The following is a 17,843-nucleotide window of genomic DNA, read 5'->3' as shown; positions in this document are numbered from 1 at the left end:
ATCGTTTATAGATTTATTTAGAAATTATTTTAACTGGTAAATTACTTTGCAACAACATAAATCGTTATAGTATGTTTAGAAGAATTATAATTATAATAGTCTGACTGTTATCCTATTGTAAAAGTAATAATATAATAAAATATATAAAGAAGGAATATAAAAAATATGAATTAAATATAAAATTTCAAAAGATGCGCGATAAAAATTTGTATTTGACAAACTGTAGATACGCTCCTGATGGGCAGTTTGCAACTGCGTATTCAAGCGAACTACTTCACGTAATCAAGTTTAAACAACGTCATTAAAAAGACGTTCAGGTACTCTGTCGAATTTTTATCTATTATTACAGCTCTTAATTTTGGGAAGAATCGTAAAGAAGTGTTTTACATATAATTATCGATGTTACAGGAAAGAAGCAACTGTCTTGAGCAGCGCTTTCTCTCCTGGCTCCCCCCCCTCTCACTCTTCTCTATCCCTCTTTTCCTCTCACACATTCACTGTTTCTCTCTCTTTCTTTCTTACTCTCCTTGTTCGTGACGCATCGTATCCCCGCAACATCGGTTCACAGTTACTTCGTGCTGCTTCTAGGTTTAAGCGAAAGGGAAAATGTCGACGGGCTGGTGGGGTACGTCGTACCAGCAGTGATTTTTCCTACTATATTCCGACGTTCACCACGGAATAAAGGAAATTTCGTATCCTAAACGCCTTCGTGGCACGTTGGAATCGTCAAGACGTCACTAGATATCTTCAGGCGTAAGCTAAAAAGCTCTGATCTAAGAGAAGAGATATTCCAACGGTAGTTTAGGATCGAGTGAGACTGCCTGCTACTTTTCCCTTTTGCTAGGACCGTGCGCAGGGAGAACAGGAAAGCGTCGTCGAACTAAAGAGGCGTAAAGAAGCCACGGGTGACATGGCGTCGGCGGTGACGCTGGTAATGGGAAAGAGCGACTTTATTGTGGCTGGCAAGTATCGGTTGTTAAGGAAAATCGGTTCGGGTTCCTTTGGCGATATTTATCTTGGTATCAACATCGCTAATGGCGAGGTAAGAAAGACCATTTAATTTGTGACGATCTGTCATCGTATACATTATTCCTTTACTTTATTTCTTTTCTTTTCCTTTTTATTATTTCATTCGCTCATATTTTCTTATTTTTTCTTACTTTCGATATCATTCTTATTTTTTTTTGCTCTTTTTTTTTTACTTTCCCTTAAATTTCATAATGTAGACGATCAAATTCGTCGATAAATTATGTCGACACCATCGCTTTTTTGCGATTGTTCAGTAATGTCCGATCAACTCATATCTCTATTTAAATAAAAAAAAGATAAAATATAAGACTAATGTAAATAGATTAATGAGATTGATGTGATAGAATAGAGTATACATGTATCTGTAAAATATTTATCATAACCTTAATATTTCGTGAATTATTTTTTTGGACAATGAAATGTCATTCTGAAATTGTGTAATATGTTAGTGATCTTATACAGTATCTTAAAATTTATGTGCAAACAAGACACACAATTGCCATTTATATAATGTACTAAAAGTAAGAAGATGTACATTGAGATAATGTTTGAAAAATAATAATTAAGTTCTATAAATCATACTAAATGTTGAAGTAGCTGTAATGATAAATCAAATTGAGATCTAAATTTTCAGAGATTTAAATAATCATTTAAAAATATATTTAACTTTAAAATATTATTTTATTGATTCTTAATTCTATCAAGAAAATTTCAAATATATTGTTGAAAGATTATCGATAATACATCTTTACTTGAATTTTTTTTTATAACGAAGATGTATGATTTTTATCATTAAATATATTAATATATTTTTTGTAGTCTTAGAAAAAGTATAATTATAAATAATTCATTATCTTTAGAAGTATTTTATTTGCTTTGTATATAATTTCATTGATTGTTTAATAATCTAAAAATTCTCATAGATGACTTTTTATTAAAGTTTGATGAAGTTATAAACTTTTCTTTTTTTTTTACAAAAATATTTTATTAATTTATACATGCTATATTTATTAATCTAAGTATTAAGGTATCTTACTACAAACAACAAAAATTTGACAAGCATTATATGAAATTTTTGTCGTGGACTGATTTAATTAAATAGTAACCATAAATGTTATTATCTCTCTTAAATGTTCTTAAAGGCTTAAAGATTATAAATCACAGAATTTACCAATGTTTTATTAATGGAAGTTTTTTTTTTATATAGTAGAAAAAATATATTGAGATGTTGACGATTTTCGTAGAATAAAATACGATTTTAAGATCAGAGGTTAGGTAATCATGACAACATTGTATAATATTTACAGCATCAATAAAATAATGAGAAAAAGTAAAAGAAAATAAAAGAAAAACAAATAATTAAAATAAAAAAGTAAAATGATCGAAAGCGATAATTATTTTACTTATATACGTGTTTTAAACAAAGGGTGATAAGGAAGTAATTCAAAGAAGAGGAATTAATCACGAATGATGCGTATTTCGATGTTTCATAATATCGGTACTATTTTGATAGGATGTAATTAGCTTAAACTATGGATGATTTGTATTTTTATATCTTATTCAAAACGTTCGTTAATCTTTTCTTTTGGTAATGTTTATTACGAGTATTACATTCTTATTTAGTATTAATGGAATCTACATATATTAAGTTTTAATGAAATTTGTATAAATTTAAAATTACGAATAGATACAACGTTATAGAAGTTAATTTTACGTAATGGCTAAATATTTTCAAACAATATAAAGAACGATTAATCTAATGATAGAGATATACTCATTTCTTTTTAAAAGTTAAATCAAAAAATTATAAGACTAGTCATCGTATAACAATTAGAATGAGTTCACAGAATTATTTTTTTTGTTTTTCGATTGATTTAACCTATTCGAAGGAAGTGTCCAGTTGTTGTATAAATTAAATCAAAAAGATAATGAAGTTGAAAAGAGACTGCTGAAAAATTTAATTTATATAGCTGCTTTACTTCAAAGTTGCTTCTGTAATTTGCTACAGTGAAATCAAAAAAGAATCATGCATAATTCAACGACACACACACACACACACACACACACACACACACACCGAGTACGCCAAGTATAACTGTTTTTGCATTTTTATATATTCAGAATTTATTAATTTCTCTCTTCTATTATCATTATATTCTATATAAACTATCAAGATTCGTAAAATGTAGTAGCGATTTCTACCTAGACTACTATTCGACGAATCGTCGAGTCAAATAACTTCGGTGGACAAAGAAAGCAAAATATTCTTTCAGGGTAAGAGTAGTTCGTAAATATAGATTCGGACATATTAGATGCTTCTTTCTTAAGTTGCAATTGTTTTTCTCAGGAAAAGAGTTGGTTTGAAATGTGAAACAGACGTATTCGGAAGTGTAAGATTTTACAGTATTTTTAGCTGCAAGACGTATTTATTTTCACTTTCAACCTGCAGTAGTAATTTTAGTTTTAATTAGAAAACTGTGATACAGATTTAGGAAAGAAAAATTTCACATCACGGAAATACGTTGAATTTATTTTCAAGATATTTTAATATAAGATTAATCATTTTATTTTTAAAATGGAATAGTTAGTATCAATTATTAGTTATTCGTCGTTAATTTTAGTCTAAACAATTAATAGACAAGTATAAAAAAGAATGTTATGACGACGTGTTGCACTTTAATTAACTACGGAGTATATTACGATTACGAAAAGTAACATATATAGTCGCTATTTTATTAAATCTTTAATATTTTACACATTTTTCGAAAATTGTATTTTTGTTTTCTTTCTTTTGTTTTTTCTCGTTTTGTTTTTCTTTTCTAGGAAGTCGCAGTCAAATTGGAAAACGTGCGTGCCCGCCACCCACAATTGCTATATGAGTCCAAATTATACAAAATATTGCATGGTGGTATAGGGATTCCGCATATACGTTGGTAAGAGAATTACGTTTATGTATTGTCCTTAAATAAACTTTATGTCTCGAATTTAAGTAGTTTGATGCATTGATAAGATTGATAAAATAAATACGAGAAAAAGTTTCTTTTGATCAATAGGTATGGAACCGAACGCGAATACAATGTCCTCGTTATGGATCTCTTGGGGCCGTCCCTTGAAGATCTTTTTACTTTTTGCTCACGAAGGTTTACAATTAAAACAGTTTTAATGTTGGCGGACCAGATGATTGGCAGAATCGAATTTGTCCATTGTAAACACTTTATTCACAGAGACATAAAGCCAGATAATTTTTTAATGGGCATCGGCCGTCATTGTAACAAGGTAATATTCTAAAATCATGTGGGTACTTCGATAGATAAATTTTGATAGATAGGTAAAAAACTAAAATATATTGTTTTTTATTTGAAGTATCTTTTCCCAGGTAAAATTGAATAAAAAATATGAGTCTTTTGTAAAATTTGTTTCAGCTATTTCTCATAGATTTTGGACTAGCCAAAAAATATAGAGATAGCCAGTCAAGAATGCATATAGTCTATCGAGAAGATAAAAATTTAACAGGCACAGCAAGGTATGCATCTATCAATGCTCATTTAGGCATTGAACAAAGTCGTCGAGATGACATGGAATCACTTGGATATGTACTTATGTACTTTAATCGGGGATCATTGCCTTGGCAAGGTCTCAAAGCTGCAACTAAAAAACAGAAGTACGAAAAAATCAGTGAAAAGAAAATGTCCACGCCTGTAGAAGTTTTATGCAAGGCATGTTTCCTATTTTATTTATGAAGTAGTATTCTTTTTTACGATTAAAAAGTATAGTTAAATTGATTTTTAACTAATAGGGATTTGCTGCCGAATTTGCGATGTATCTAAATTATACGCGAGGATTACGCTTCGAAGAGAGCCCGGATTATATGTATTTACGTCAACTTTTCCGTATACTTTTCCGTACGTTAAATCATCAATACGACTATACATTTGACTGGACAATGTTGAAGCAGAAAGTAGCAAGCTCCAGCCTCAATGTCAATGGCGGAACATCTGGAGGTACACACGGTCGAGTTCTTGAAGGCATTCAAGCGCAAGTACAAGCTGGGGTTCAGCCACCTGCTAAAACTAACGCTCAAACAGGTACTGCTCAATGTTCACGTTTTAATTCATTTTCAAATATGATATATAACGACTATGCAATCATTGAACGAATTATCATAGGAGCACGTTAAAGCTGTGGCATTTTACTATCATCAACCCCAATTATGATCAGAGGTATCTCAACCAAGGTGCACAACTTGATCTAAATTTTTGTCCGAAGAGTTAAATCAAGCGGCTCTCTAAGTCCAAAGAGAGAAAGCGAATGACCGCGATGGAACTTCGGAGTTTATAACAGTGGTGAAATATATAGATTGCACGATTATGGATGAAAAAACAACAAAACATTACAGTGATTTAACCCTTTTAGACTTGTTGGTATTATGCATGTATCATCAAGTTGATTTTATTTATTCATTTTGCCTTCATTTGATTGCCTTCGCGTAGAAAATGTAAAAAAAAAAAAAAAAAAGAGAAAAGAAAAAAGAAAAGAAAAAAAACGAACAAGTATGCTTTCAAAGGGTTAAGTACTTAGAGTTTTGATCGAACCATTTCTCTCTCTTTGAGTTAAGCATCAATGCAAAATTGACTAAACGTGGCTTGTCCCATTATTTTGATATTTGGTTTATCATTGATTATCATTAAAATAAAGATATTGATTACCCGAAGATTTTGTTAGAAAGTGCACATATATGAGAATCCATTGCGAACTTTTCAAGGAAAGAAGGAGAGAATATCTTATTCTTATGAGACCACACTTAAACGATTGCTAGAGTAAATCGTAATAAAAATTTTGTATTTACTCTATAAATAGAAAACAAATACAAAAATGGCCGAAAATTTATTTTGCAAAATCACAAAAGCATTACTTTGTGTACTGACAAATAAGTACAGAAATTGCTTCCTATATTTTTTTTTGTTTCCAATATGTAATACGAATATAGTGTGAGTGGGCTTTTGCGAGAAATGTTAATATTTTTCTTACCTCAAATAATATGTCAATAGAATTGTATTAAAATACATTAATGTTAAGACAACAATAGTTGCATATTTTCTTGAGATATGCTATACGATTTCAATTAGAGGCAAAACAAAAGGATATTAACTTTTTCAACATTTTTATCGTTTGCTCTCTTTCTTTCTAATCATCGGTGTATTTGACCGATAACAACAGTGATATATAACGGTATTACTGTAAAAAAATGTTATTTGTTGTAGACTTGTTGCAGATTTAATTATTAGTCTGCGTGGATAAAATTAAGGATATTATGTTTGTAATCATATTATCAATTTAATATCGTTTTCTAGGCAAAGAAGGAGATTAAGATGATTACTTTTTTGCATAGTTTTATGTGGATGAAGCTATGCAATTGTAGTTTATGTTTATTATTATAACATGAGCTTTTGCATTGTATAACTATACTTTACTATTGATGAAATAGTCTCTCTTCGAATTGATCGTTATCATTGGTGAGTTCATATTTCGGCTTTTTTCAGTTTTCATAAAATCGCCTGATACGAAATTCTACAATATAAAAAATGGGTTATTATAATTTGAAAAAGGTCGTTATTACGCTTCTGTTATTCTTTATTTCAGAAATAAGATTCTGGATCTTACTAAAATGTCGCGATATTTACAGATAATAATAAATTCCAAAATATTTATTTATTATTGTTTTTTTTTTGTTTATATGACCTTATATCATATGTCAAACATTATGATTTAATTTTTACATATATATCCTGACGATTGCCTTTGACAAAATTGTAATCATATACCATCATTGATACCCGTGTTATCGTGTCTTTGAGGTGGAAGAAAATTTAAAAAATAGCTAATATTATCGTGACTCGCGATGCGAAAACAACGTTAGTTACATATATAGATTATATTGTTCCATTACAAGTGGGAAATTCTACCAAGAAAAACATTAATCATCATTAAGTGAGAATGTGCATAATTATTACTGAAAGAACTAAATGTGTATGATTAATCATTAGTGGGAGGTATAAATGAAATGAATAGTGTGTATGGTTATAAAACAAGAAAACGAATGTGCGAATGTGTAAGTTAATAAATAAATAATGATATATGCACTTATTAATGTCTCTGGTGTATATACATATTTGTGCGTGTGTGTATGCAATGAAATTGTGACAGTAACATTAAGTAAGATATACTTTAATGCATAACAATGAGGAAATACATTAACATTACTGCTCCTTTTACCTCTATAAATAAATACTGAAACATTGTATTATACTTATTGTTTGATTTTATCTTTAATTTTAAAGGAAAACATCGAATTCCCTTTACTTTTTAGAATTAGGTATTGCCCTTCTTATTTTTTCTTGCTTCTTTGAGTATAATTTATTTTATATGTTTAAGATACAAAGAAAAATTATGGCTACATTTACATGCCGTATATGGGATAACATTTTTCATGTAGAAATTTCAAAATAATACAATTATAACAATGAATTTAAAATTATAATGAATAATACAATCACCTATCGTAAATCTCAGCATTTTATAATATGTCAGTTCTAAGAGAACTTGTAATCTTAATTATGACGAATTACCAAATCTGATCACAGCTTTATTCACGCATGATATGAAATGAAAATTACAATGCGTAAATCCTACTCTTATGAAATAAGTTAAAGTATTCATTAGAATAACACAAAATTGTTTGTAATGATATAAAAAGAACATATTTTTAAAGAATACTCCTGCAACATATCACATTAACATATTCAATTTTCTAGAAGAACAAAACAAATAATTTACAAATTTAATAACATAAAAGAGTGTGAACTTGTCGAAGTTCATTTTTTCCTACAACTATAGTATGTGTTTTTTCTGGACCACCATAGGGAATACTTATCTGAGCTGCAAGAATTTGATTTTCTTGCATTGCTGTTGTCATTTCTCGATTTGGAAATACAGCAAAATGAGCTTCTGCTCTTCCTCCAATGTTACGTTTGACCGCTTCCTCACGTATTTCTCCCTGATAAAACCATTTTATTAATAACTAAAAGTTATATGTTGTAGCTATACGGAATTTTTGCTAATGTTAATAATCGTCAATTATGTGAAGAAAAGCTAAACTTTGATAACTTACTGCCAATCTATCAGCCTTTTCTTTATATTGTTTAATCAATATTTGTCGTTGTAATAATTGATATATAGGTTTTGATTTTTCGAGTACTGGTGTTTTTGTTGAAGACGCTTTGTTACGTGTCAAGTCAGGTACGGTAGGGAACGTTATTACATTATGGATATCCTGAAAAATAATTTTCACGTTAATAAATTTGATCCTTCCGTTTGATGTAGACAAAATAACATTTAAAAGAACTACGTTTACACTTACTTTTAGGAGATTGTTGGTTTTCTTTTCTAATTCATTGATATTTGTATCTGTAGTTTCCGGATTTTTCATACATGTCAATGGTTTTAAATTTTCCAGTTTTATACGTAATGCATCAGACAACAATTTCCTCTTCTGCAGATGCTCATTATTTAGAGCTTCTTTGAGTAATGTTACTTCTTGCATCAATAATTTATCGTTTGCAGTTTGAATGCCTGCAGCTATAAACGAAGAATTTCCTACTGAAATATCTGCTCCAGATGTTGATATCATCGTCTTTTTTCCAAAGGATTTCAATTTTTCTTTTAATTGTCCTCTTTCGGTTTCCAAACTATCAATGTCCGTTTGAAGATGATCCATTGTTTCTTCGAATTCTTTTTCCTAGTGTAAAGAGGATATTCATTCTTTAATAATGTCTAAAAATGTTAGTAAATAAAAATGATTAGAGACAACTATACTTTTCGTTTCAGTTGGTTTTGAGCTTCTTCTAACTTTCTTGTTAATTTTTCAACGTTTAATTCATGTTCATGTTGTTGCGTTGTAAATTTCTTCTCCGCTAATTCTTTTCTCAAAGTCATTTCGGATAGTTCTTCCTGTTTCTCTCGTAATGCTATTCTTGCTTCGCGTATATCGCTGTCTCGTGCCTCGAGTTTTCTAATAATTCAGGAATTGAAGTAATTTATTTTTATTACATAATTTTGTTTTCTATTATGATTTAGTTTTTTTTTTTTTTTTTTAACAATATGTTACCTGCTAAGTATTTTGGTTTCTTCTGCTTCCTTTCTTGCTATTTGAGCCATTAAGATTATTGGTGCTATTGTTTCGTTTGCTTCTTGTTGATGTGAAATAGGCCCTGTCATTGCTAAATCATTTTCACATTCTGTCATTTTTTGTGCTAAATTAGCTGCAAATTGTTGCATAATCGTTAAACTAGATTTTATTGTTGCTACTGGCCCTATATCTTCGGTATCATAGACTTTCTCACTAGCCATAGCAGCTATATCTTTTAATTTATCAGCTACAAGACCTGTATCTAAGTCTAATAAAATATTTAATCGTTAGATCATTTGTTAATTGTCTTCATATTATATTTTTATATAGTATACTTATATTGTAATTTTTTATAAAATACTCACCTCCGTTTGCAACGATAGCTTGCAATGCACTTTTCAGTAAAATTTGTAATGTTTTCATAATTTTTACAGAAGCTTGATAACATATAAATAATTGATTGCTATAATCTTCATCTAGTCCTAGATTTGCGCTTATTAAACTTCCGGTATGATCTCGAGGAACACGTCTTCTAGCTGATTTTAAGTGCTGCTGTATTACTTCACAAGTTGTTTCAGCATATTGACAGAGAAGTCCTATACGAAGGAAACTTGATTGTGAATCAAAGTAAAACAACGTATACAATGTTTGCAAATCTTTCTTTCTTTCTCCTTCTCTTTAACAAACCTATATCGCCAGTGTCTCCTTGAATGAGAACTTTTATAGCTGCAGCATCAGTTGCAATGGTATCACAAGCACTACCTAAACTTCTAGTTCCATTAACGACTAGGCGAGCTTGATTAATAGATGCACTTCCTCCAAACAATATCGAAAACATTGTAGAGAAATACTCGCAACATTTTTCAACGGCATCCACAGAAAGATTTTCATCTAGCTGATCTCTCTTGGCTAATTCAATTAACGAGTCCACTGATTTTTCTTGTGCTACCATTTCTGGAAATGCAGCTCCTACTTTAAGCAATGCTTCTGGATTGCAAACATTTAGGGCAGATTCGAAACATCCGAGGGTAGTTTGTAATGCGTACATACACGCACAAAGACGTGATCGAAAAGCATACTGTTCCACAGAATGACCTTTCACGACGCTTACTCTATTAAAAATATAGTAACAACGATTTCAGTAATAATCAGTAGTGATTCAATATTGTATTAAGTATAATTTTTACCTGTCGATTTTATCAGTCGTACTGTATTTATCTCTAACTTGTGAAATCAGTATTTCTGTTTTACGTATCATCCGTGGAATAAGTAAAAGCGTTAAGATAGCATCGTGATCCCCACCGCGTGCTAAAAATGCAGGAGACATGAATGAAAGTAAGTAACGCACATGACTTTGAGCTTCTTCCGCATCTAATCGTCGTATTTCGAGATCGACCGCTTTGGTTTGCGCTCGAGTTTCTGCAAAAGTTTTCTGGAAATCTAATATTTCGGCTAGCTGCTGTTCTGCACCTAAAATGTGGTCGATAAATAGTTTTAAAACATAATATACCTTACGTTCATTTTTAAGTAACATCAAATAATATGAAACTTATAAATCAACCTCGCGTAATAGATTTAGTAGATTCTGTTGTTTGTACTCGTTGTTGCAATTGCAAACATTGTTCTTGTAATTGATGCGTAAGCTCTCGGAACTTTGTTATAGTGAGTTCACGATCTGCTAATGTTTCTAAAGCCGCATCACGATGTCGATGAGCATCACGAGCTGATCCAAGAGCAAGATCCAGTTCCTCTCTCAATTCTAATTCTAACTCTTTGGAAGATTCAGCAAGTTGATCAGACATGTCCTTAGAAAAATTAAGATAAATTTGTTTAGTAATTTTTATCTTATTGTTTACAATGACACACACACACACACACACACACACAGTTAAAAAAAATATTTTGCGAGTTCTACCTGTAAAGCTTCCAGATCTGCAACAGCTTCTTCAAGTTCTGTAACTTTTTGTTCTAAAGCCATTTTCTTTTCACCTAATACTTCTACCATTTCTTCAGCACCTAATGCTGCATCAACCTATATATACATATTATTGATTAATAATTATTATGTTTTAGTATTCATACTGTTATAAAGCAACGAAAATATATATTTTTATCTTCGATTCTGAATATTATGGAAATTATACGTACTTGCTCTTGTAAATCTGCTATCTGATGTTCCATTTCTTCGACACGCGCAGATAATTTTTCCTTAGTACGTCCTAATTCCAAGATTTCTGATTTCTTCTGATCCAAATCTTTTTGAAGTTTTTGAAATTCATGTTTCTCATGTGCTGAGAGATCACGCATTCTTACCAGTGTTTCACGTAATCTACTATTCTGTTGTTCTAATTGTTTTACCTCATAACTTGATACACTTGTAGTTGATCCTCCTCCTCCTGATGCCTACAATTCATAAAAGCTATATTACATATTTCTTACATTTTTCTATTCATTATTACATTTATAGAAAATGTAAATTTTTTAATACCCTTTCTGACATTTCATTACGAAGAATTTCCAAATCAAGCGTTTGTTCTTCTAATTTCTCTTTCAATTGTTCCAATTCTATTTGGAGTGTTTCAGCTTTTTCTTCTGCCATTTCTTTATCTAATGTTGCCATTTCGACCGTTTCTGCAAGATCTGCCATTTCATCTTGGTATTGCTCTCTAGCTGCTTGTGCCTCCCTAGCTTCTTGTTTTGCACGCTGAAGGTCCCTTTGAAGACTGGCCTTGAAACAAAGAATATAATGCAATTGCATAAATAAATTGTATAAAAAATATATATTTATATTAAATTTTGGACTTGTCTATTACGTACTTGGCTTTCCATAACTTTCACTTTAAATTCAAGAAGTTGTTCAAGTTGAAGTTTGGTTTTTTCAAAATCTTTCATTTTTTCTTTATCCTGTATCCGCTTCACTCTTAATGTTTCTACTTTTTCATTCAAATCGCGTACCTACAAAATTAAATGCAATATTTTGAAAAAAAAAATATATACAGAAATATATATTTTTTAAATAAATATAATATACCTGAGCCTTTAAGTTCTCATTTTCTTGCATAAGTTGTAAGTGTGTTAATTTTTCTTCTACTAAATTAGAGGTTGCAGCTGAACCAGCCATTACTTGGCCAGGAACAAATTGTGGTTTCAGAGTTTCAACAAAACCTGTCTAAATTATAGAAAAAAGAAGTTCAAATGAATGTTTTGTTTATATTTGGGTGTCTTTTTTATTATCACATTAAAAATTTTAAATATGAAATATTTTAGAAAATATTTTCAGATCATTTAGGCCTGAGGAACAGTACAATATACAATTATACAATGTAACTTAAAAATAGTGCAAATATATGGTAATGAGATAATTTAGAATGTTGTGTTAATAGAAAAAAACACCCACTAAACTCTAGATGAAAGATCAATATTTCTATGGTCAATATCTGCAGCTCATATCGTGATTATTTTTTTTGCATAAGGCTTATTAATTTTTTATTATTTTTTGTTATTTGAAAACAAAAAAATAAAATGAAACCAGTATGATAATACAATAATAAATGATTCTATAGATATAAGATGCAAATATATGAACTCTTGTGTTTAACGATATGTTTTTACAAATGCAATCAGCAGAATTAGTTTCTTTTTGAAACGATTAATGAGATTAGTTATGATAATAGACACCAACAAGACATAACCCAGTTATGCCTAATGCCCTTTAAATTAATCATTCTTGCTTTTTATTCCCATAAAAGTTATAAAGTATACATTATATAATAGGTCCTTAGGCACATCAGGGCTAAAGAAATGTTCTATCAATTCTAATAAATATTTTGATTCCAATACAGGGTGTACCTAAAGTCATCAGTTTATTTATTTTGTTTTATAACTCATAGTAACATCTTCTAACAGGATAATGACTTTTGGAACAGTCTGTAGAATTGGTTTTAATGACATATTGCAGGCTTGCTATTCTTTCATAAAGTATAATATCAACTATTATATCTAACTTTTTTACTAATTTATAAAATATTATATGCTTCATTATTTTAAGTATCTAATTCTATGACTATGTTTAAAAAAGTAACTGGTCAAGCAAAATTACACCTCTGTATCTCTTTGATGTTCGATGAATTTTAACAATAATGTCTGACATTATTACCACTATTTTTGTCATTATCATCATCATTACTATCATCGTCATCATCATCATCATCATCATCATTATCATCATCATCATCATCATCATCATCATCATCATCATCATCATCATCATTATCATTATCATTATCATCATCATTACCATCATGTTATCATCATTATCATTGTGATTATTTTATTAATATTATTATTTTGATTAGATTAGAAACATAAGTTGTTACGATAAGATTTAAAAAACTATTTGATTATATAAATACCCCATCCTTGTGTATATTTACTGTAAACCATCGAACCATCGTAAAACACAATCAACTAAGCGAATTAAAAGAAAATGATGAGTATGAAAAAGAATTAAATTAAATTAATATTATAATCTGTAAATACAAGAAAATTCATTAAAGTGCAATAATAAAATTGTTATGGTCATGTGTTATGATTATGAAAATTGTTGACATACAACTAGTATGAGAAAGTACAGGGGCAGAAAGGTGATGTGTTAAGTACTGAGACATTACAATTAATTAGTATTAATTACATTATTGTGATCATCTTGGGCCTTTGGCTTTTTGCCGGAAGGTGAGCTCGTGCTAGGGGACTTCTGAAACACGTATGTGCATTCCCACATGAATAATTCTGTGCCAGCAGAATCCTTTAACTTGTCCTCGTGATATACAGTTGTCAAAATGCTTCAATGTTAGACCATTTGAAGTTCAAATTCTCTGACCATATGAAAGCACATGCATGGAAATCTATACTTATTTTATTATTGTTGAATCATAGGATAAAATATGTAGACTATAGTTATGATTAATATATAATTAATTTAGAAACATAAAATTTCAATTGTAAACTTATTTATTATGGGGATGTAAAGTTATTTGACCAGATATTCCGTTTTATTTATTAAAACTTTCATTTCTTATCGCAGTGGCGGGGAACCTACTATCCAGTAAATTATTAATTAAAAATCGGCAAATAAATTTATGATTGTTGATAAATCTGTATACAAAGTAGATATGGTATTTAGAATGAGTTACTTTTAATATAGTTGAAAGTATTAAATATATATAAATATTTGTATTATATAATATATTGAAATTTTTTAATATCATAACAAAGCAGTGTCTATGAAACAATTCAAGAATATCAAAATAGTGTAATAGTTTGTGCTAGAAATGAATTTGGATGTACTGTGTGATAATAAGTTACGTAACAGTGACTTGTGAGTACAGAAAGATAATGTAGTTGCAAAATTTTATGCAAAAAAATAATAAATATAATATATTTAAATATCATCTCTCTCTCTCTCTCTCTCTCTCTCTCTCTCTCTCTCTTTTCCTCCTTCTCTCTCTCTCCCCCTCCCTCTCTCCCCCCTCTCTCTTTCTCTCCCTCTTTATGTGATTTTTTTATAAGTCAGAACCTAAGTTGTAGAAAATATTAGTTGGTATATGTTACTTTCAAATTGGTCAAATTTGAGATACTTCTAATAAAATGTATTATTTTTAAATATTTAATAATACGTTTAATAATAATAATTTTATGTAAATGCCCCTAATTAAATAATTATTAATTAAAATAATATTTTCTCTTTACTCTCACTGCTACATATCTGTCACTGTACTTATAACATTTGAAGATTTTGAATTAAGTTTGAAAAAACTTGCAACTAAATATATTATAATTAAAAAAATATGTATTGGAAAGATTTCCCACCTCTGCCTAATTAAATATATTAAATGAATCATTTTTTATATATAAAGCATATTTTAGTTTAAACACTATAAGCTATATATACTTTATACCACTGATAATTTTTGTTTTTATAATAATTAGTTAATACCTCAATGAATGATGCTCGTTTAGTTGTTGTAGGAGCTGGTATTAGTGTTTCTCCACCATCTTTACGTTCATGTAGAGATCCTGGCACATTTTCAGTGCATGAGGTATTGAACTGTGTTTTACTGCCAACCAAAGATAATCGAGAACTATAACAAACAATAATATTTGCAGTATATACAAAAAGATCAATATATTCATTATTCACTTATAACCCTAAATATGAAAACCTAATTCAACAATCAATAAAAATAATTATAATTTAGATCAATAAAGAATATAGCTAAAAATATATTAAACAAATATTGATATAAATAAAAAAATATAGAAGCTTTTGTTGTATTACTCTATAAATATATTAATTCATTTATCTGCAATCTCTATATATTTTAACAATATATCATCAAAACTCTGATGATTATTTAAATTAATAATGTGTTTAACAATGAACATAAATGCAAATAATAAAATATAATAAAATTATCATATGCACATAATATTAATAGAAATAAATAGAGAATTTTCAATCAATAATATTTAAATTTACATAAGAATAAAGATAATGAATTTCATGCACTAATAATAATGCACACATTGTCTTTTTAACTTATTACTCAAAATATCAATGCTTCTAATAATCTATTTATTTACTAAATATTTCATAATTTATTTTAGAAGACCATGTGTGCTTTATATTTTACATTGATAAAACATATTAAATTATATTAAATAATGGAAATGCTAAAAACAATAAATGAAACACTTCATTTTACACAGTTCCTTACCCCGAAAGTCTGTCACTCTGTTGTCGGTTAATCTGTGCTGGAGATGTTTTTCTCCGTACTCTTTTGTGAGCAGCATATACATTTCAATGTTATATTAATATGTCCAAAAAGATAATTATTGTTACTATAGTTGGTATAAACTTTTTTACAGATAGTAATATACTTCTAATAAAATTAAATATTTTAGCATTATATAATTTAATAGTGTAAGATTCTATATATATATACTTAACAAATTTGATATCTATACTAATAAAATATATATGACCATTGTATAACACGAAACGTCTAAAATATCTTATAGATATAGATTTGACATTTTAGTTAAAAATTAGAATATATAATAATGATATTTATTTTGCAGATGTAAACTTACGCTGTAGGTTCATTCCTTCGACGCATACTCATGCTAGCATAGAAAAAAATAAAGCTTTATCTATATTGATTAAGGAATGTAACAAGATTCAAGAATAAAAAGTGTGCTCTTATGTGATACCATGAATAATTTTAATATCTACACATATTATTATGTAAATTTATATATATTTAAGAGACATTTTATAAACAAATAATGGTTTCTATCACTACTTAAGGAATTGTATCATACATATGCTAACATGTGCAAATATACATATTTTTAAAACTTTTATGAACACATTTTTATTATATCAAAAATTAATTTAAGATAATATATATTATAGGGTACCTAAATAATAAGTATGTGTGATTATTTTATCTTCATAAATAGAATAAAATATTGTAGACAAAAGTCATTTGATTGATATAGAAAAATATAAAACATGAAATAAAGTGCATATATATGTGTATGTATATGTATGTAGGTATATATATATATGTGTGTAATATTTAAGTCGTATAGATAGATAATAAAAGTATAAAAGAGCAAACCTATTAAGACGGCTTCTAGCTCGTACTGCACTGCCTTCATCAGGTGTTGTAGCACTACTACCTGCTGAAGATGGACTAGCAAGATCTGTTCTATTACCAGATTCATCCAACAGTATGATTTGTCCTTGTCGTACAAACATTCCATGATTATCTGGACACTAACATCAATATAAAATAGTAAGATATAATAATAATAGTAAAAGTAACAATAATATTAACAATATTATTATTATTATTATTATTATTATTATTATTATTGTTGTTGTTGTTGTTGTTGTAGGGACTAAAAATGGTTATAATACTAATTATTCTTAGCACTACTACTTTTATATAAATCTAATACAAAGAGAATGATCTTTTATAAATTAAAATAATATATAAGTAAAAAAATAAGTAATAGAAACCTTGAAATATTGCTGCCCTTTGACAGTGCCATTATTTTTCCCTTTTGGCTCATCAAGCATCACACCAATCCATTTTCCAGATGCAAATGTAGGATAACCAATATAAGCAATTATACCTTGACAATCTTTACCAGATATTTCGACACGTTGACCGACTTTGTATGACATATTTATTCAGAATTTGTAAAACCAATGATTTATTGTCAATCACCTACTGTTTTTGATCAGACCCAACTATGTCTACCACTATTAGTTGTCAAAAATGTCAGACCCTGTTTCCATGATTAGTTTTATATTAAGGAACTAGATTAAATTTCTAAACACTAGATTTTCTCATTTATATAATGTTAAATGGAATCAATCGAATATATGTGCAATTTGCTCGATTTCTACTGCTTCTACACTAAAAACGATTTAAAGATAATCGTCACTACATTAAAGTACTGTTTTCGCCAACCAATAAAAAACTTCGTTTAGATGCTCATCGAATTTAGTTTCTCAGCAATCTGTATGTGGAGAAAACTTTAGTGTTATATAATT

The 17,843-nt window shown here is 28.9% G+C and overlaps 2 protein-coding genes across 6 annotated transcripts; one reads left to right on the top strand and one right to left on the bottom strand.

Annotated features, from left to right (window-relative positions):
• The first annotated feature begins 242 nt into the window (after window positions 1-242).
• LOC127064122 (casein kinase I-like) lies at window positions 243-7,335 on the top strand. 2 transcript variants are annotated; one of them, XM_050994716.1, is made up of 8 exons: window positions 244-317; window positions 409-753; window positions 845-1,042; window positions 3,853-3,962; window positions 4,083-4,305; window positions 4,452-4,745; window positions 4,826-5,114; window positions 5,196-7,335. In XM_050994716.1, the coding sequence occupies exons 3-8, from the start codon at window positions 911-913 to the stop codon at window positions 5,204-5,206; spliced, it is 1,059 nt and encodes a 352-aa protein (XP_050850673.1). In that variant the 5' UTR covers window positions 244-317; window positions 409-753; window positions 845-910; the 3' UTR covers window positions 5,207-7,335. The 2 variants fall into 2 exon arrangements, with proteins under 2 accessions (XP_050850672.1, XP_050850673.1); XM_050994715.1 differs by having other exon boundaries at window positions 243-317; window positions 409-1,042.
• LOC127064118 (dynactin subunit 1) lies at window positions 7,239-17,694 on the bottom strand. Of its 4 annotated transcripts, XM_050994702.1 has the most exons (20): window positions 17,304-17,694; window positions 16,900-17,057; window positions 16,367-16,399; window positions 15,991-16,050; window positions 15,210-15,354; window positions 13,905-13,967; window positions 12,246-12,383; window positions 12,032-12,169; window positions 11,703-11,942; window positions 11,363-11,617; window positions 11,130-11,246; window positions 10,776-11,019; window positions 10,402-10,684; window positions 9,902-10,326; window positions 9,580-9,810; window positions 9,194-9,482; window positions 8,902-9,097; window positions 8,447-8,824; window positions 8,198-8,359; window positions 7,239-8,083 (listed from the first exon to the last, which is right to left on the bottom strand). In XM_050994702.1, the coding sequence occupies exons 1-20, from the start codon at window positions 17,469-17,471 to the stop codon at window positions 7,868-7,870; spliced, it is 3,939 nt and encodes a 1,312-aa protein (XP_050850659.1). In that variant the 5' UTR covers window positions 17,472-17,694; the 3' UTR covers window positions 7,239-7,867. The 4 variants fall into 4 exon arrangements, with proteins under 4 accessions (XP_050850659.1, XP_050850660.1, XP_050850661.1 ...); XM_050994703.1 differs by lacking the exon at window positions 13,905-13,967 and having other exon boundaries at window positions 17,304-17,693; XM_050994704.1 differs by lacking the exons at window positions 15,991-16,050; window positions 16,367-16,399 and having other exon boundaries at window positions 17,304-17,692.
• Between the last annotated feature and the right edge of the window lie 149 nt (window positions 17,695-17,843).

This window comes from Vespula vulgaris, chromosome 5 (genome assembly GCF_905475345.1).
Source record: "Vespula vulgaris chromosome 5, iyVesVulg1.1, whole genome shotgun sequence".
NCBI lineage: Eukaryota > Metazoa > Arthropoda > Insecta > Hymenoptera > Vespidae > Vespula > Vespula vulgaris.
This window is presented reverse-complemented; position numbering and strand designations above follow the sequence as displayed.

Bases quoted from the DNA above. Each gene is read 5' to 3' on its own strand.
- LOC127064122 (XM_050994715.1), top strand. From the start codon at position 911: ATGGCGTCGGCGGTGACGCTGGTAATGGGAAAGAGCGACTTTATTGTG. The intron at 3,963-4,082 runs GTAAGAGAATTA...TTTGATCAATAG, and splicing joins GGGATTCCGCATATACGTTG to GTATGGAACCGAACGCGAAT. The intron at 4,746-4,825 runs GCATGTTTCCTA...TTTAACTAATAG, and splicing joins CTGTAGAAGTTTTATGCAAG to GGATTTGCTGCCGAATTTGC.
- LOC127064118 (XM_050994702.1), bottom strand. From the start codon at position 17,471: ATGTCATACAAAGTCGGTCAACGTGTCGAAATATCTGGTAAAGATTGT. The intron at 16,051-16,366 runs GTAAGTTTACAT...TGCTCACAAAAG, and splicing joins CGAAGGAATGAACCTACAGC to AGTACGGAGAAAAACATCTC. The intron at 8,084-8,197 runs GTAAGTTATCAA...TGGTTTTATCAG, and splicing joins AAAAGGCTGATAGATTGGCA to GGAGAAATACGTGAGGAAGC.